This window comes from Rhinolophus ferrumequinum, chromosome 16 (assembly GCF_004115265.2).
Source record: "Rhinolophus ferrumequinum isolate MPI-CBG mRhiFer1 chromosome 16, mRhiFer1_v1.p, whole genome shotgun sequence".
NCBI classification, from domain to species: domain Eukaryota; kingdom Metazoa; phylum Chordata; class Mammalia; order Chiroptera; family Rhinolophidae; genus Rhinolophus; species Rhinolophus ferrumequinum.
Genome location: NC_046299.1, coordinates 56,386,802 through 56,407,155, shown reverse-complemented (window position 1 = coordinate 56,407,155; position 20,354 = coordinate 56,386,802). Strand labels below are relative to the sequence as shown.

Here is a 20,354-nt window from a genome sequence, read left to right as displayed (position 1 = left end):
TCAAGCAATTCATGCAGCCCTAGAGGCCTTTCCTCAGCAAGCTCCAGGCAGACCAGCAGCAGCAACGCAACTCTTTCAGGCTCTGCCTTGCTGGCCTCTGGTTCTTGCAAATTCCCACGGCTGATGCAGGCTACCATTCAGAGTCCCTTCCCCTGAGCCGTCTATGGGAGCCTCAGAGAAAACCGGAAGGAAACCCAACAAAGAGTAAACCACTGAAACTAAAGGTAGTCCAGAGCAGTGCTGAAGGAACTCACAGCCCAGGCTCAACCAGGCCTGCTCCAGTCTCTACTCTGCAACTTAAGCAACAGGACTTCATGCAAGTCTGGGAACTTCTCTGAGCCTGTTTTCCCGCTGCAAAATGGGGTGACCCTCCCTGGGTCATAGGAAGGTTGTAGGGCTGAAAGACGTATATACCTGACATACTTACCCTGGGGCACAGAGCCATTCTGAGCAGGCCCTGCCCTCCTGCAGTGGTGGCAAAGCAGAGGCATGGAGGGGCCTTCAAGATGCCACCAGCAATTGCTGGACTGAAAACACTCTGCACCCTCCTTCCGTCCCCAGAAATCTCCCAGCACCACTTCTTGTGCTAAGACAAGATCATCCCTTCCAGAAGCATCTGTTTCATTGGGTTTCTAGAGACAACAGTAAAGCAGACTTTAGGGAAACGGAGCCTTCTGGAGGCTTTTCAAGTGAGGCAGGGAAGGACGATGGAAAGAAAACAGGGCAAGAAGTGGAAGAAGCTAGAACAGAGTCTCACCTCCGTTCCTAACTCACCCTGCGGCCTTGAGCGTGCTATCCCTCTCTTGGGACCTCAGTTTGCCAGTCTGCACCACTAAGCAGTCAGAGACCAGTGATCCCCAAGGGCCTATGCACCTCCTGCTGTCTAAGCTTTGTGTTCATAAATCACGCCAGGTGGAGACCCCATAGTCCTGGCACTCTCCAGAACAGGAAATCTTGACTCCAGGCCCAGTGAGTTCAGAGAACACCAAGAGACTCGTAGCCACATGAAATGACAACTCAATTATTGGCCAGAAAGGACTCCAGAGAGCACAGACCCCAGACCCAACCTGGACCTGAGAGCCCAGTGGGCTGAGGAAGAGTGCCAGGGCATCTGCCGGGCTTAGGAGGCCTTGCCCCTCAAGGCTGTGGCTACTCTGAACCTAAACAGAACAGGAAATATTCCTTTCACAATGGTACCACTTCTCAGTGGGAGTTTGGAAGGTGTGGGAGCCAGAAAGGACGCTAGAGCTCAGCTTCCTCATTACAGAGGGAAGTAGGGCCCAGGACAGGATGGTGCTTTGCACAGGGTCACACAGCTATCACACACCAGCTTTTCCTCCTGCCGGAAGGGTGGTTCTGAGAATAAAAAGCATGTGCGCCCTTCCTAGCACACCCAGTGAACCCATGCTAGCGGCCAGAGCGGGAGGGGCGGAGACTACCCAGAGGGTTCCAGGGGCAGCTTCCACAGATGTCTGTGTTCCCTGATAACAGAGAGCCAACCCCCACCAAGCCCCGCCCAGGAATCTGAACATGTCAAAGCCTTTGAAAGGAAGGAAGAAGGAGGGCAGAGTCATCCAAGGGAGGTTACAGGCAGCTCCCCAAGCAACTGAGAGAAGGAACCCCCAACCCAGCCTCACCCCGACCCCAGCCGCTGCCATCACTGGCACAGATCAGTGATTAACAGTGGACAGAAAACCAAGATACCAAGCCAGGGCTCGACACTTCTGTAAGCCAAATAGTAAATACTTTCAGCTTTGCACACTGGATGCTCTCTGTTCCAACTCCTCAGCTCTGCTGTTATAGCCGGAAAGCAGCCACAGACGATATGTAAACGAATGGGCAGGGCTGTGTTCCAATAACGTATGTGCAAAAACAGGCAGAGAGCCAGGTTTGTCCTGCAAGCCCCAAGTCCTGTACTCAACTATCAAACGCTAAAAACATTTGGACCTACAGAAGAAAGTCACAATTTTCTTCAGCTCAGCCACATGAGCCCTGGGACATCCCTGTAATTCAGGTCTACAAGCCTGGTATGTTTTTATATTACCTCACCAGGTCTTACTAGCCTAAAACTGCAAACAATCCAAATGATACATTCCCACAACAGAACGTTACACAATGAACGTTACACAACTACATACAAGAGCATGAATGAATCTCATACAATATTTAACAAAACATGTCTGACTCAAAAGACAAAACTGTTAAGGAAATATTATGGATTGAATGCTTGCAGCCTGCCCCCCTCCCTCAAATTCATATGTTGAAGCCCCAACCCCTTCCCCACTGTGATGGTCTTTGGAGGTGGGGCCTTTGGGAGGTAATCAGGGTTAGACGAGGTCATGAGGGTGGGGCCTCCATGATTAGTGCCCTTATAAAGGGAAAAGAGACCAGAGCTCTCTCGCTCTCTCCACCATGTGAGGACGTAGTAAGAAGGCAGCCATCTGCAAGCCAGGAAAAGAGTCCTCACCAGAACCTGGCCATGTTGGTACCTTGATCTCAGACTTCCAGCCTCCAGAAATGTGAGAAAATAAATTTCTGTTGTTTAAGCCAACTGGTCAATGGCATTTTGTTATGGCAACCCAAGCTGACCAACAAAGGAATACTTAGGTGGAAAAGCTCTATCTAGCATCTAGTCAAAATTACTAGATAGGCAAAAAGGGAAAAAAATGTGACCTACAATAAGGGGAAAAAAAATCAGTAACTAGAAAAAGACACAGGAATGACAGGATGGAATTAGCAAAGATTTTTAAAAAACATTGTGACTATGCTCATGGATTTAAAGGAAAATATAAATGTAATGAGAGAAATAGAGAATATAAAAAAAAGATCCAAATGAAACTATCAGAAATAGAAAATACAATATTAGAAATGGTAAACTGACTAGATGGACTTAACATCCAATTAGACACTATAGAAGATGAGTGAACTTGAAGACAAAGCAATAGAAACTATCCAAACAAAAGGATGGGGCGGGGAGAGAGGTTGACTAGAGCCTCGGTGACCTGTGGGACAAGGTGTCTAAGAAAAAAATAGTGGAGAAGGGTGTACATTTGAAGAAATAGTGGTCAAAACAGTCGCAAATTTGATGAAAACTGCAAACCCCCAAATCCAAAAAGCCCAATGAACCCCGAACAGAATAAACAAAAATCACACCAGTACATAGATCATAATAAAATTACTGAAATCCAGTAATAAAGTGAAACTCTTGAAGTGAGCCACAGGGGGAAAAGAAAAGACACATTACATCAGAATATGCACATACAAGGTATTTTAACCAAATGAAATGAAAACGTATCAAATTGTATGGAGTGCAGAAAACATATAGCATGAAAAACACCAGGAAAAAAGAAAGATCTAAAATCAGTGATCTAATCTTCTACTTTAAGATGCTAGAAAAACAGCAAAATACTCCCAAAGTAAGTACAAGGGAGGAAGTAAAAACACGAGCAGAAATCAGTAAAAACAGACTGGAGATGGATGGTGGCAATGGTTGCACAACGTGAATGTACTTAATGCTGCTGAACTGTGCACTTAAAAATGGTCACAATTATAAATTTTGTTATATCTGTTTTACCACACTTTTTAAAAAGAAAATTTTAAAAAAATGTATTAAAGAATCAATGAAGTTAAAAAGAGCAACCCAACAGAGAAAACATCACCTAAACTAAAAGAAGTCAGATTCGAGAGTTAGATCTAACTGATGGCAGGTCAATGGTTGCCTGTGGAAGGGGGTGGAGAATGACTGGGGAAGGCTCAGGAAAGTTTCAGAGGTGGTGGAAATGTTTTCTGTCTTCATTGTGGTGATGGTGGTTACATGGGGTAGTCAGCTGGCTGTCAACTCATCAGACTATACACTTGAAATGAGTGCATGTTATTCTATCTAATTTCCACCTCAGTAGTGGTGAAAAAAGCATTTCTGGGGGGAACAAAGGTATAAACAAGATGGGACTGAGTCACTCCTAGGCAGGAACAAATCCCTCCGGCAGCCTGGGCTATGCTGACTATGTACTAGAAAAGGATGCAGTTACACACACAGCAGCAAGTTAGACTTGACACATTCCTGTTAGCATATAATAATCATACGTGCCGTGCCGGGCAATAATCGCAGTGTACGGTGAACAGCCCTTCCTGGGAAATTCTTACTGGGGATCCCAGCCTCGGACGTGCCTGAGCCGATGAACCCAGGAGCTGAGGCCTGCAAGGGATCAGCTCCACAGGCAAGTGCTAGTTCTAGTGCATCTCTGATGAAGCCATCTTTGACCACTGCCTTGGCAAGCCTCCATGTGGAAAAATACACACACCCCTCTGTGCCAAAAGATAAGGTGATCTACTTCCTATGAATTGGGGCAGCCTTTCTGGAGAAGCAACTTTGACTAGGCCAGTCAAAACTATGTACACACCTTCTGACCCACTTAATCTCCCTCCTGGGAATCAATTCCAGGAAATAATGTCCCTCTTTTCCCCACAGGGAAGAATCCGTATTACAGAAAACTAATCATTGCATCCTTATCTAGGATAGCAAAAAAAAAAGGAAACAACCTAAATGTCCAATATGGGAATTTCCACAAATACAATCAGAAAAACGATTGCAGCAACCTGGAATGTTCTATAAGAGGTGATGCTGATATGGAAAGACAGACTCCAGGACCGCAAGGAGGCTCTCACAAGACTATGAAACTATGTGTGATCGCAGACAGGAGAACGGAGCATGGAGAAAGGGGTGGAATACAGCTGAGGTGCTTTAGTATAGAATGTCCAGGCAATTACAAAAGCTTATTAAATAAAACCTGAAGAGGAAAAAGGTACCACTTCTTCTCAGCAGTGAAAATGAAAAGACACTACACACATTACTGAAACACTAGACTTTTCCTTTTTGTGTGCATTAATTACCAAGAGATGGAAGAGGAGAAACCATCTGCACCAGACCTGAGACCAGGCCTTGGGTCTGACAGGACATGGACAGAGCCCAGCTCACACAAGGACAGTTCTCTAAGGCCCGAAGGATCCAGAGACAACAGCCCAGGTAGGAGGTGCTGATTTCCCCGCCCCTTCCCACCCCCATCAAAGGAGGAGCATAATAAAGTCCAGAGGAAAAGAATCAGACTCTGACCCACAAAGCTGCTGTAACCGGGGTGGCGGGGAGGGAGCTAACGTTTAAGTCCTTCCCCATCAAACTCGCTTTGCCTCTCTTGTGTAGGGTGACCACGTGTCCCAGTTTGCCTGGGACAGTCCCGGGGTAAAGATCTGTTGTTGTTCCGGCAAAATTCCTACTAACCTCTCTTTCATTCTTAAGTTTCCAGATTTGGACCATAAACTACACGTTCGCCCTACTCCTGGGAGGCCTCTGACTTTGAAGGAAGGGGCTTCCGGCCAGGCTGATCAGAGCACCAATGCCCTGGGCTCTCCTCTCACTCCGAAACAGGCTGCACACAGGCTCAAGCGCTAACTCCTGCGTCTCACAAGCAGGGACGCAGCGGCTCAGCCCTGCCGTCCCTGAGGAAGGCAAGGGCAGGGGGCTCTCTCAGGGACACAGGCTTACTGTCTGGGCTCACAACAGGGCTCAGTGCTTCACTTTTAATCCGCCTCTGAAATAGATCCAGGCAAGGGCTTTATCCGAACCTTTGCAGATTAAAACTGCTGGTGGTGGGAAGCAGTCCTGGCGTGGCTGACATCATCTGACTCGTCCTTCTAGAAGACTCACTCAGGAAAACCAGGAAAGCGCAAATTCTCTGTGGAACCAGGTGGGGTGAGACGACCAAAGGGCAGTACCTGGTGCCTCCAACTACACCTCTCCCTGCCTCCCTTCCTCTGCAAGTCAAGTGAGATTTTCTTTTTTTTTAATTTAAATTGTGGTAAAGTATCCATAACGGTAACATTAATCATATTTACGGGTACAGCTTAGTGGCATTAAGTACATTCAGTGTTAGGCAACCATCACCAGCACCCACAGAACTTTTCAGCAAAACTGACACTCTATCTATCAAACAATAACGTCCTCTTCTTCCTTCCCCCCACCTAGCAGCCACCATTCTACTTTCTGCTTTCTGTTTCTATGAATTTGACTACTCTAGGCACCTCACATAAGTGGAATCGTACCGCATGTGTCCTTTTGTCACTGGCTTATTATACTGAGCATAAAGTTCTCAAGCTTCATCCATGTTGTAGCATGTGACAGAACTATCTTCCTCTTGAAGGGTGAATAATACTCCGTTGCATGTAGAGACCACAGTCTGTGTATCCATTCATCCGTCGGTAGATAGATACCTGGGCCGTTTCTAGCTTTTCGCGACTGTGAACAAGGCTACGACCATGGGTGTGCCAATATCTCTTCATGATCCTGCTTCCGATGCTTTTGGGTAGATGACCAGAAGTGGAACTGCTGGGTCATACAGCAATTCTATTTTTTAACTTTCCAAGGGCCCACCACACTATGTTCCATAGCAGCTGCACCACTTTACAGTCTCACCGACAGGGCACAAGGGTCCCTTCCGATCGCTCCCATCCTCGCCAACATCTGTTATTCTCTGTTTTGTCATACTAGCCATCCCCATGGGTGCAAAGATAACGGTATGTCTCTGTGGTTTTGATTTGCATTTTCCTAAGTCAAAATGAGATTTTGCACTAGAAACAGGTCTAACACAGCCAAAGAATGATCATAGTGAAAACAATAAAAAAGGTAAAAAGCGCAGTGTCTTTTCATTTTCCACTGCTGAGAAGAAAGTGGTACCTTTTTCCTCTTCAGATTTTATTTAGTGCCCTCAAAATGCTGTGCAGGCTGGAGCAGCGTTTCCCTGACGTACGTCCCTGTGGTCAGAACCCCGTGGAGCCCAGCTCAATGTTCACTCGGTACAACACGCAGCCCAAGAGAGAGACACAGACACGGCAGCATCCACGCTTCTCACCCCAGTGAGTATTATCATTACTGGCCTCTTGGGAAAAACTCAGCCCCGAAATCGGAGGGAGAGAAGCTTCAAAAAACAGAGTGTTACAGGTGTGTCATACAGAAAGTGACTGTGAAAATCATTCTGAACAGGACAAACCACTGCTAAATAAAACCTGTGCTTGTTCCAGCACCTAGAATTGGTCAAAGAAACAACAGGTTGCCTTCTGCATATTCAAAGCTGCCTGCTGAGCCCACGGCCCCCATCAATTCTGCTCCACACCTCAATTCTGCTGCTCCACTGCTCATTGCTAATTCATCAAAACAAAACAAACACTATAAAAACCCTGTGCAAAACTATTTCATCTGTGCTTTGCTTCAAAATATGGGGGAGGGGGAGGGCTATGATGGTTATGAATTAAACAATCGGATGAGTTGGTAATTTGTGAAGCTAGGTGACAGACCACGGGGGCATTCATGTTATGATTCTATTTTTGTATTTTTCTCCATTTAAAAAAGACAATTTCTCTAAGGAGTCAAGGGCTTGGTATATCATTTCAGACATTTTCAGCAAACCTGTGAGGCAGGCAGCAGGCAGGTGAGATCAGTATTTCACAATGAAAACACTGAGGCTTATCAAGGTCACTAGTTCAGGTGAGAGTTCGGACTGACCTCTCCCTGGCCCCCCAGGAGCCTCCCCGTCCCTGAGGGCTCTGTACCCCAATTCTGAGGCCCCATTCCACACGCTCAACTCCTGTGTATATGACAGCAAATCACCGCCAAGAGCCCAGAGGGAAGGGCCGGTAACCTCCCCATCCAGGCGCCTGGCCTGCCTGGCCTCCCGCTCTCCATCTCCCCCAGCTCTCCCAGGCCTCATTTTCCTGACTGTTCCTTTTTGTCCCTTCCTGTTCTGCCCCAGTGCACACTAACTGAAAAATGATTAACTCTCAAGCACAGGCATTGCCAATTCTGCAAAAGGACGATAGTGCTGCAGCATCCTTCAATCACCAAACAGACCGCTACAATTCTGAATTCGTGAACTCCACTATTTGAATTTGGTAGCACCTGGCAAGTGAGTAAAGCTTCCCCAACGCTAAGAATCTGTTCTGGAAAGCTCTGAGACAGAGACACCAGGGCCCTCGGCCGCAGTGGAAAAGTTTCACTGTAGCTGCAAAGGTCAGGATGAGAGCCCGAGGTCAAGGCCCACGGCCAAGCAAGCCCGGCTGGCGGCGGGGATGACAGCTGGGTGGACAAGTGTCCAAAGCATGAGGTTGCCTGCCTAGGCCAGGTGGCCTCCACCATACACCTGGCTGAGGAGTGGGGACTCCAGGTGGAACACAAGGCTCCCTGCAGGCAGGAAGCAATGCAGGTCTGGGAAGCCACACATCTCGAGGCTGGGACAGCCAGTCCTCCCCTTAGGAGGGTCCCACAGGAACCATATCAAATGACCAGCACTGCCCTACTTCAGGGACAACGATAAGGTTGGTGAAAAGTAGGCCAAGCACGGAAAACGACCAATGCTTGACCATTGAATCCCACCCTATTTCTCCAGGACAGAAAACCCCCAAAACTCTGAGAGAAATCTTCAGGAGATGACGCCATGTAATCAAGTGTGAAGGGCTGAGAAGTCTACCTGTTTTCAAGAGTTCCGGTCCTAATAACTCTGTATAGTGACAGACGCTTACTAGATTTACTGTGGTGATCAGTTCGTAAGGTACATAAATGTGGACTCACTAGGTTGTATACCAGAAACTAATACGATATTGTACGTCAACTACAGTTAAAAATAAATTTAAAGAAGAAAAACTTCCAGTCCAACTAGGAAATACCAAAATCCACCGTAGAGGCAAAATGTGGCCATTCATTCTGTCCCTCCTTCTCCACCGGCTCCCCATGCAGACACTGAGAAATGATGCTTGCTTAATGCTTTTAAAAGCCTCTGTGCACGCTCACGTCCTTCTGTGCAGAATCAATGTCTGCCTCTCCCTGGACCAGTCTCACTGGCAGCACACACATGCTCCACCTCCCGTAGCCCTGGACCATTTCCAGCCAGTGCCCAACTATTCTGCTCCTCTCTAAGGCAAGAGTCCTCGAAAGAACTGGCGTGAGTCACCAGTCTCCACTTCCTCATGTCTCACTGGCTCCTCAGACAACCGCAGGTGGGGTTCGGTCCCCCCAGAGCACAAAGCAGCTCTGGTCAACATCACCGACAACCTCTACCTTGTCAAAGCCAGTGACGAGTTCCTGTCCTCATCCTGCTTCCCCTGCCTGTGGTACAGCTGACTGTTCCTTTCTACTTGAAAGGCTTCCTCCTCTCAAGGCTTCTATGACACAAAATCTCCAGGTCTTCCTTTTACCGCCGGCCACTCACTCCCAGCCCGGAGTGGTCCCTCGCCCTCAACCCCACCTCCATCCTGCCAGGGCTCGGTGCCCAGACTCTCCCTCAGTGAGCTCACCCAGGCCACCCCTTCCTCTGATGGCGGTCCAGACTTTCATCTCCAGGATGGTCACTGACACAGGAAACTGACAGCTCCACGTAACTGGCTAAGAGGCCATTCCAAACCCTTCTGCTCCAAAATTCCATCTCAGGACAAGGTACCAACATTCATCCCCTCACTCTGAAGAATCATTCCAAAATCAGATCACACCATCCAACGTATAACTTACCAAGAGTTACTGTAATTAGTAGAGAGTAACTCCAAGTACTTGTGAGAACCGCACAGTCCTCCCACCCTGGCCCCTTCGTGCCTGTCCTCACCTGTGTCCCCTGTCCCCTGTCCTTACTGGGCTCTAGCCACATCACCTTGCATATATATGCCAAGCTCATTCCTGCCTCAGGCCTCTGTATTGTAAATGCTGCTCTCCCTGCAGGACGTGTTCTCCCCCAGACCTCCCGTGGCTGCCTCTTCACTAGTACTCAGCTCTCAGCCCGCGAGTCACCTCCTGGCCAGGAGCTTCTTCCTCCCTGCTCTGTTGCTTTGGGCAAAACACAAGCACCACAGGGCAGGGCTTCACTCCCTCGTCCAGTCTTACCTCGCAGAGCCTGGAACAGGAACTAACCCACAGGCAGAAACACACAAAATACTGTGCCACCGATATGACATTGGGTGTGACTGGGGCAGAGAGGGGAGGAGACAGACACACATCTGGGCCAGAGGCCCAAGCCTTCCTGAACCCCCAGGGTGCAGCAGGAGCCCCTCAGTCCGGTTTGCAGTCACCCTGGCCTTCCCCATCACAGCACTTAAGGGCCCATTCTATAACTGTTGCTAGGGCAGGGCTCATCAACTCCGCCCACCGACCCTTCCAGAGCCTCAAGGGGCCTAGCAAGTCAGAAGTATGTGAAGCATCATGACTTCCTCAATAAAGGACTGAGCGAGGGAACCCAACCCAGCGGCTCGCGTGCACTCACCCAGAAGACAATGTTGTAACTGAAGAGGAGGTACTTGTACCAGCAGCTGACCTCGGCATTAGAGTATCTATAATAGTGCATCTTCTGAGAAGCGGGACCTGTGGAGAGACGTGGCAGCGATGAGGTGGCAGGCTCAGGTTCAACACATCCCCCCAAAACCTGCTTCCCACGGAAAGAACAAAGGGAAGGCTCATACGCACACTCCAGAAATCTCCAAATTATTTCCCTGTGTTCTTTCCCTCATCCAGGCACAGGTTTACAATATCGATGTGAGCTATAGGTTAGGCAAAAATCAGGTTAAATCAACTTTCCAAAGACAGCCAAAAGAATAGAGGAGACTTTTTGAAAGAACGGAGAATGGTCTGATTTTCAGTGTCTCCTGAATACCAGGCCTCTGCCTGGAGCCTTCCCAAACATTTATCTCATCACCTCTCCATTGGGTATGGATTTTGCTACTTCACGGTGAAGGAAACAGGAGTTCAGAAAGCTCATGTGACTCCAAGGATAAGACAAAAATGACAGGGCCCAGGATCTGAACCAAGGACGGGGGAGTCCACGGGGTGGCAGGTGGGAGAATATTTCATGCTCCGTGTTCTTTCCACCTACCACTGCCTGGGGCAGGGCAGCCAGGAGTTGAGAGAGCCAAATGAAGAAATAGGGGCTTGGGAAGAAAAGAGAAAGGCCAGGTTTGGACATAGTCTAACAGTGGCCAATAAAGAAAAGCCAGAAATAAGGCTCCATGTTCGTTCATCTAAGCTTTTCGGAGACGACCTCCCACGCTCATGGCTTAGAGGCGAGGAAGGTGGAGCACCCTGGCCTGGGTAAGAGAGATCCCATGAGCCCAGCATTCACCCCACTCCTTCCTCCTCTTCCTCCCCTGCTTACCCTCCCCGCCACCCCGCCCCCACCCGCCCCCACCTGCCCCCACCCGCCCCCACCCGCCCGCACCCACAGAGACACAGTTTTGGCCCCCTGGGGCTGTAGTAAAGCTTAAACTACAGAACACTGAAAGCTGCACAGAGTGGTGGGGGCACTCTTTCTGATCTGTGTCCATCCCCCAAAGCTTCTCACAGAATCCTACAAAAAGGTGGTGCCCTCGAAGGAGAATTCGGAGGGCCTGACCCACCTTTACTACTTTCCTTTCTGAACCCCAGGGTAATCCAGGTGAACCCCTAACTCTCCACCACCCTGGGGGGGAAGGAGGGCAGTGCCTCACGCTGACCCACAGGCGTGCAGCCTCTGAGGCTTACAGGGGAATGCTCACCCCCAACCCCCCGTTTGCCCTCCACTTCCCAGGGTGAGAAGAGGGGCAAAACGTAACAGGGCCTGAGGCAAACACAAACCAGGCTGCACCAGAATCCCTTCCTGTGAGGCAGCCTCTGGCTGGCAGCTGCTCTGTGACGTTCTGAGAAAGTGGTGCCGGCGGGACACACAACCACACCCCCTGCAGATGGCGTTACGACTGCCCCACCGTCCTTCCCCCAGAGCAGAATCAACAGGCACAGCCTGGGCACCATTCGTCATGCCCGCCCGCCCTCCAACAGGGACAGGAGAGGGCCAACGCCCTGCTGGGAGAGCCAGGCGTGTATGGCCCCCAACACCAGGCAGGGAGGGGGCAGCGACACAGCAGGCCCCTCGCACCTCCCCATTCCACCATCAGAACAGCACGTCCACAAAAGTGCCCTCCAAGAATGAGTGTGACCAAGCCCTGAAAAACACGACTGGACACAAGGACACACAGGAGGCCTGAGCACAGCCTGGACCACAGTGGCCACAGGGAGAGGAGCGGGACTCCCAGTCAGACCCCTGCCTCCGGCAGCACAGCCTGACCCTGGGCAAGCCCCTGCCCTCCGAGGGCCTCGGCCTCCTCGACTAAGACAGGGCTCCTAGTGGCCAATCCTTAGTGTCACCGGTGTGGAGACCAGCTGGCAGCATCAGAATCACAGATTCTCAATTCCAATTTCTGGACGTTTCTGGAGGTTCTGCTATGTTGTAGGTCTTGGTTGGGGACCAGAAATTACATTTTTGACACATTCCCCAGGTGATTCTGACGTGCCCAACAAACCAGGTATCTGGCTGGGCACCAACAGCTGCGATCCTGTGGGGTCCTGCAAAGGTGGAAGGACCCTGTTAGCTGTGGGGCAGCACACAGACAGGTGTGGCAGGGCTGCCTCCTGTTGGGCTACCAGCTAAAGGTAACCAACACTCACCCATTTGTTTCACAGATAGCAAAGCCCCAAAGCACTGCTTTGTTTTGTATTCCTAGATACACAGGGCTAGATTCATGCATATAGGGGGGAAAACATGTTTCTAACTAAAACTCAAGTAAGTTTTATCACAGAAAACAGCCAACTTCGTTAGAAATGCCCCATGAAGCAGGAAAATATTCTAAGTCATAGAATCCCTGTTACTTTATTTGGACAAGACAATCCTGTTTCTTGGCACGCCAAATGCATTCTGCCCCCACCATGGTTTCCAGAGAAGCCTGGAAGGTAGGGTAGGTGGCCATGCCCTCCATGGAACAGGGCCGCAGAGAAGGGGGACAGCTGCTCCGGCATGGTACCCAAAGTTCAGGAATCCTAGAAGGTGTTCCTTGGACAGCACTTAACCTAACCATAGTAGAGAAGTCTCCCAAAAGCTTTGAAGTAGGAAGCAAAATGAGACTCCCTCCTTTCTCCAAAGGAGAAAACAAAGAAGCCAGATAATTAGCACATGTCTGTCTGTCTTTCCCAGTACAGGTAGCCTTGATCCTGCACCCTGCCTGGGCCTTCGGAAGACGATTATCCTGAGGTGACACAAGGACTGTCAAGATCCCTCGTGTCCTTCCGATCTTTCGTGAAGCATGGAGAACACGGAGAGGCCACAGGGGGCGTCACGGGCACCCAGGCGGCAGGGCCATCACCCAGGGCAGCGCAATTTGCCACAGGGCACTGGCTTCCTCACCAGCTGCTTCTCCCGACTTCCACGGTCTCCCGAGGCCTCGCCCCACAGACACACAACCACCTGGGAAACAACTCTGCTTTCACAGATGTCAGGGTCCAAACACAACCCAGAGAATCTCAATGACCATGACATAAACTCGAAGCCCTCACTTCCTGGTGACTTCAAACACTCAGAACTATACCAGCCAGGTCCACGCCAGGGAACAACTAGAAAGAAACACCCTAATCCTCCATGAAACGATGTACTGAGCTCAGACATGCCCCTTACACGCCTGCCACACACAAGTCAGAGCACTGGCACAGGCAGTTAGGCATTTCTGTTGAACCCTACGAGGCCTAGGGGCAAATGGCCCAATGACACTTATTTCCCCACTCCAACCCACAAAGGAGGAAACTGGTGAAGGGAAACAGTTTAGTCTTTCTTCACCCACTGTTGATTCCTCCCCATGGGAAGAGAAGGCACACAACTGCCCAGTGAGAACTACCCCATCCAGACTGCTCCCCTTCCCCCAACCCTCACGCTCTGCTGTTATCTGCCCAGATGGAGAAGCAGGTCCTGAATTTCAATGTCACCAGAAGAGCCTGGTCTCCCCATAGGCACAGCCCAGAATTTAAAGTGAAGGAGGTAATGGGAAGACTTGTTTGGACCCCAGCCTAAGCCACATCTTCCAACACAGGGCACGATGGCCTTCGGTGTGGTGGGAATAAAAGCCATGCTAAGCTCCTGAGGTCTGGCTCGGTGGCTTCAGAAACTCAATGCAAGAAAAGCGACTGAATGAGAACTACGGTACCGAGCCCCCAACCTGAGGAGCTAACTGCATTTACAAAGAACCCCAAGAAGGTGATAAAGGCAGCAGTGCTGAGACTAGAACCCAGACCTGACCACAAATTCAGCCAGAATGACTCCAAAGTGACTGTGGGTCCTTATTTGCTAAACCGAGTTACATCAGAGGAACTTAGCTCTCTACCAACGGATGAATTTAATTACACACACAGACTAAAAGTCTCAGTTTCCTAAAAGAAGATGGATAAACTGTGCACACATACTAATTATCACCACTAACTGAAAAGGACCTCCGAAAGTTATTTTGTGTTTTTGCATAGAAAACAATGATCAGAAAAATGGAATTCCAAGTCCTCAAACCATCTCAACTCCAAAACTTATTAAAACGGAATCAAGCATTCATGTGACAAGAGGAAGGCATGTGTTGATCAAAAACCAACTTCTCAAAATAAGGGGAAAAGTTAGGATTGCTTAAATGTTCTGCTAGTTAGCACTCTGAGAGGAACTCAAAATAAGCCAGAATCAACCTAAATATTAAAGGACATGTGCAGGCACGCACGTGAGTGCACATACACACACAAGAGAACAGTCTTTCAGGCCTATGTTAATCTTCACTTTTGAGCCAACAGGAAAAAAACAATCCAAAGTGCAAAAATATCAATATAAAACAGAAAAAAGTTTTAAAGTTCCCATATAATTAAAAGTAACAAAACAAAAAGGAAACACAAAAGTTATCTGCAGCTGTAGCAATTATGACAAAGAATGAATACCTACAACATACAAAATCTCAGACTTAATAAAACAAATACTCCAGTTTTAGACAAATGACAAAGAAATGGACATACTGAAATGGAAGGACAATATAATCAACAGACGGACAAATATTCTATGTCATCGGAAATGAAACTTAAAGACAATCCAGAAATCCAGAGATACTATTTTACACTTTTTAGTTATTAAACCAAATAATAACTAAAAACTATAAACTATGTTAATAACTTTAGTTATTAACAAAATAACCACCACTGTTGCTGGCAAGCCTGTGGTGAGGCTGGTACTTGCTGGTTACAGACTTTCAAACCCTCTCTCCCACCCCACCCCCCGCCCCAAAAAAGGTGGTCAAACCCCTAATCCAATAAATTCATGACCAAGAATTTGCCTCAAGAAAATAAACCAAGAGAAGAAAACGAATATGCATTAAATATGAAATCTGAACATCACGGTTTGCAACTATGGAACAATTTGTAAGCAGGTGGTTAAAGAGCAAAATGGAACCTGAAAGCATGAAAATGGTTGCATGGGGTGGTGGATTTACAAGTGATTTTCCAAAAAGGTTTCCATTGTCATACTTACCATTACCACCTCTGTATTATCAATGGAAATTGAGGCCATCGCTGGGGGGGGGGGGGGGGGAACCTGCCTGGAGGATGCTGGTCTCTCAGTGTGACGACCTGAGCAGTCATGGTAAACAGGGCTTGTCTACTTTGGGGATTATACAGAGGGTGCCAAAAAAATGTATACACATTTTAAGAAAGGAAAAAACTGTAGTAAAATTGTAATACTCAATATACACCGGTAACAAAAGATGAATACATTTTTTTGGCACCCCCAGTATTCACCTGTAAGATTCCTTCTTCCTCCTCTCCCCCTCTTTTTAATTACAAAAGTAGCACAGGCTCAACCGTCAAATATTTAAATAATTCAACTGTGAAAAGTGAACTGGCAATGAGAAAGCACTCAACAATGGCTTTCAAATTTTTTACCATGGCCTATAGTAAGAAACACATTTAACAAAACCAATCCGGTGTGCACACACTTGCAAACACAAGTAAAATTGGTTTCATGAAAAAAAAAATTCCTCTTATTAGATGACATGCATTCTAGACTCACTGTCGTTTCTTGTTTTTTTTTTTTTTCCCCAAAATCATCTCTGTGCACAATCTAAGAATCAACTATTGTAAAAGCTGTGCTGAGAAAACCGCAGATCCAACGCCAAATCTTCCCCTTTCCCGGGAACACTTGCAACTTTTCGCTGATCTTGACCTTGCTGGAGAGATCACAGGCCTAGCGTCACAGGCATCACTGCTACTAGGAGCCCGTGACACCAGAGCTCGATTGAATACCTGGTCTAATTGCAGTTTCTACCTCTCCCAGAAACATAATCTTAATCAGCCAATCTTGAATTTTCTGGTCAAGCACCAGTAAGGTGATCTGTCACAAGGGCTCTCTCAGTACCTCCGCCCAGGAAAGAGGCAATCTGCACGATTAAAAACCCTTCCCTTCTCTGCCCCCAAAGAAAAGCAGTACAGGCCACCAAATGATCCTTTCTTTTCTTAATACCTCCCTTGCCCCACCTTTCTTCCTATAAAAACCTTCCATTTTGTACAACTCCTCAGAGCACCCTTCTAGTTCCTGAATCAGGATGCTGCCTGATTCATGAATCGTTTAATGAAGCCAATTAGATCTTCAAATGTACTCGGTGGAATTTTGTTTTTTAACATTGTGTACACCCCAAACATCTCTTTAAAATTTCTGTATACAGTATGCTTGTGTTACTACCCCTGGTTTTCCAGTTTTAGTTATTGCCTCTCCACTTCCTCTCCGGGAAGACGAAGATGTAACAACTCTCTTTACACCCCTACAAACCACCTCTACCCCCAAACCACTACGTCAAGCATCTTTCCTGTATCTCCAGTCCCATTATAAACTGTAGCTCGGGCTAGAGTAATTTTCAGTTTGCATTATTACTACAACCACGTGAGCCATCAGAGTGAGCCACATAAACCATGATTACTTTTCCTGTACAACTTTTAGCTCTCTGGGGGCAATAATTCTTTTATGTTTTCTGTTTGCTTCATTTTCTATGATTTTATCAATATTCAATCCCAAATTCAAAACCAGTTGTCCAAATCTCTCATTCACATCAGATGTTCTATTTTTACTTCTTCCAGAAATCTCTCCTGAAGTTTCCTGAGCTGCTTCCATCCAGACTGTGCACAGAATTCCTTTTATCTCATTTGGGATACAGCTTATCAGACATCTAATCTTTGCTCACCTTTGTGGAGAAATCCTTCATGGCAAAAATTAAGGTTTTCAGCCCCTGGATGTCTGAAATCTGATAATATCTTTATTCTTTTTACCTTCCTTCTTGAATAAGTCTGACTGTGTGTAGAATTCCAAGATGGGACTCAACTACACTGAGAATGAGGTAGCCACTGCTCTACGAGCATCTTCTATATTCCCGGGTATTGAGAAGCCCCAAACCACTCAGATTCCTGATCTTGGTATCCGACCTGTTACCTTTCTCTCTGCAAACTTGCAGGTTTATCCCTTTCTCCCCAGCATACTGATCTGGGCCTATCTTCATCTACTTGGCTCAACTTTTGATGAGCCTTTCTGACATGGAAACCAATATCCTTCTCTTCTAGGAAATTTTTTTCTTGATGATTTTCCCACTTGTCCCACTTGTGTTGTTTTCTGTTCTCTTTTTGTAACTCCTTCCTATTAATGGATATGGGAACCCTGGCGGATCCTTTCGTTTTCTTACCTGTTCTGCTCTGTTATCCATCTCTTCATCTTCTTTATCTATTTTCTGTAAGACTCCTTCACCTTTATCTTTTAATAATTCTATTGATAGTTTTTTTGCTATGACTTTATTTTTTTTAACTTTTAGTACTTTTTTGTTTTCTAAATTTTTTTATAGTATCCTGTTCTTATTTCATAGAGACAATATTTCTGTTATCTCTGAGAAAATGTCTAATTTTTTTCAAAATGTTCTTCTCTCTAAATAGAATATTTCACTTAAGTTGCTTTTTTTTCCTGTTTGTTTTGCTTCTCTTCCTGTTGGGCACTTTCTTCAAATGTCAAGCATTCTTGGTAATCCTCATGATTAGTGAATCCTCATGACTAAGAGTGAATGTCTAAGAACTAACCGGAAGGGCTGAGTCCTTTGGCAGGTGAGTTTCTGTGCAGGGTGATCTGATTGGGCCATTTGCTGTGAAATTCCCATTTTTGGCATCTTTAGCTCTTTATTCTTAGGCCAGTCAGGTTCCGCAGTGAAATCTCTTTTAATCCCTTGCCTGGAAGGTATGGGGCTGGCAGTCAGTGTTCTAGAAGCCAAGTGGGGGTAGAAGGCTGGGCAGTGGAGATGATCTTCATGTGAACCTCCAAGAGTACCTGGTGTCTCCAGGCCCTTGGTTTTTCCTTCTGTAGACTAAACCTCCAATGTCCAGCTACAGTGGAAAGGCAGTCACCACCACGGCGGACCTAAGGGATCGGGGTGTCTAACCACATCAACTGCTTTCAAACAATTCCTGTATTTAGCCACCTCTGACGCTCCTTCCCTCCTCCATTCACCCCACCCCACCAATAACAATACAGCGGTACCTCACTTGCCTAATGTAATCCGTTCCGGAAGACCATTCGAGTTCTGAAATGTTCGAAACCGAGGCACGGTTTCCCCATAGGAAATAATGCAAAACGGATTAATCCACTCCAGACCTTGAAAATCAACCCCTAAAACTGCAAATTTAGCATGAATTTTACTATCTAATGATACCACAGATCCATAAAATTTACAGCGTTTGTAAATTGAAATGTTCGTCAATGGAGACGTTCGAAAACTGAGGTACCACTGTAAGGTGACACCAACACCTACATTTTAAACTGGGTAACTCATCCATCTATTCCTGGTTTGCAGATGTTTTCTTGCTGTTGTTTCCTTTCCCCTTCTCCCCATCCTCATAGATTGATTCCTTTTGTTAAAATTCCCTTTATCTTAACTAGTGTAGGGTTTTAGGATAAAGTATAATTTATAACCATCTAAAATGGCAAAAAAGACGGCAAATGTAATTAAGATGACTAATCATTTGACTTTAAAAATAGGAAAATTATCCGAGTTGGTCCAGTGTAACTACGTGAGCCCTGAAAAGCAGAGCTTCCTCCCAGCTGAGACTCCAAGCATGAGAGGGACGCAGTGCATTGTTGAGGGATCTGAGATAGAGGAGTCGTACGCAAGGACCAGAGAGAGGCTTCAGGCGTTAGGCGTAGCCTGGCTGAGGAAAGAGGACTTCAGCCCTACAACAGGAGGAACTGGATTCTGCCAACAACCTGAGTGAGCTTGGAAGCGGAGTCTTCTTCCCCAGAGCCTCCAGAAAGAAATGAGCCCTGCCAATACGTTGCCTTGGGCTACGTGAGACCATACACAGAGAACCCACTTGGAGCACGCTGTCCCTGGGCGACACCATCGCCCATATCCCGAGCCAGAACCCAAGTTATCCTGCTGGCTCTTCTCCCCCCATACTCCAGTCAGCCATCCACCAAGATTGAACCTTTCCACCTGGCCTTTGCGGCTGCAGTATTGGTACCTGACCTGGTCACAGGCCTCTCCGAGGAAGGGCAGCCAAATTCCCAAGGAAGCTGGGGGTTTGCTGCACCTCCGAGCAGCACACCTTAGGCCTGGGACATTCCCACCATCCTAGAAGGCAGTCCTGAGAGCCCACTGCGTGCTGGGGAACGTTCACAGACAAGCCAAACGAACAGGTAGGCCCAAGGAGAGAAGGCAAAAGAGGACAGGTGAGTATGCGAGGGAACGGGCTCAGGTAAGAGCAAGGTCACTAGGCAGGCCAGAGCTCACCCCAAGCTCCCCACCCAGTTCTCTGACTCATTACCCTGTCAGAAGTGTCTATGTCCTACTCTAACCAACCCCTCAGGACCCAACTCTCTACCCCAGGCTCTGCCAGAAACTGCAAATTGGACACGGGCAGCAACCACTCACAGGGATCCAGAAGTTTGACTCTTCACCAAAGGAAGACACTACAAAGCCACACAGCGGTTGGGGTTGGGGAAGGGAGGTTCCCAAAGTTCTGAGACCCTCAGGCCCTTGACTGCTAGCCCTGAATGACCTTCACGTGGAGTTCCAGGAAAGCCTAGACCACCAGCTCTGAGCCTCCCAACGAGTCTGGGGCCTTGGCTTCCGGTGTGAAACTCTGAACGTAGCAAACGCAGCATTATGAGTTTCCACCAGCAACAACCCACGACCTAAAACCTGCTGAGTTTGAGGAGCACTGAGGGTGAGGAGACATCTGTCTACCTTGGTGCTGGCATCAGGAAAGCAGCAGAAGGAGGGACGGATGTGGTCAGAGGAGGCCGTCGCCTCCCAGCTGCCCTCCGCAGTGGGCGAAATGCTGGGCCTGGAATGGAGGTCACCTAATCCAGCGATTTTCAAACTTACTATTTTTATTACTTTTTAAGCTACAGGAGCTTTTGTTCAAAAAAAAAACTCTGACCCAAAAACCCAGCATGGAAGTGGGCAAAGCAGGTCATTTGTCAATTCAGGTG

At 47.5% G+C, this 20,354-nt stretch overlaps 1 protein-coding gene across 2 annotated transcripts in view; it reads right to left on the bottom strand.

The window, feature by feature from the left end:
• TSPAN14 (tetraspanin 14) overlaps positions 1 to 20,354 on the bottom strand; it is a 57,864-nt gene that overhangs the window by 20,657 nt on the left and 16,853 nt on the right. For both annotated transcript variants that reach the window (XM_033130575.1, XM_033130576.1), the window contains one exon: positions 10,290 to 10,387. In XM_033130575.1, the coding sequence (XP_032986466.1) occupies positions 10,290 to 10,370 (81 nt within the window). In that variant the 5' untranslated portion in view covers positions 10,371 to 10,387. Of the gene's footprint in view, positions 1 to 10,289; positions 10,388 to 20,354 lie in introns of those variants that run through there.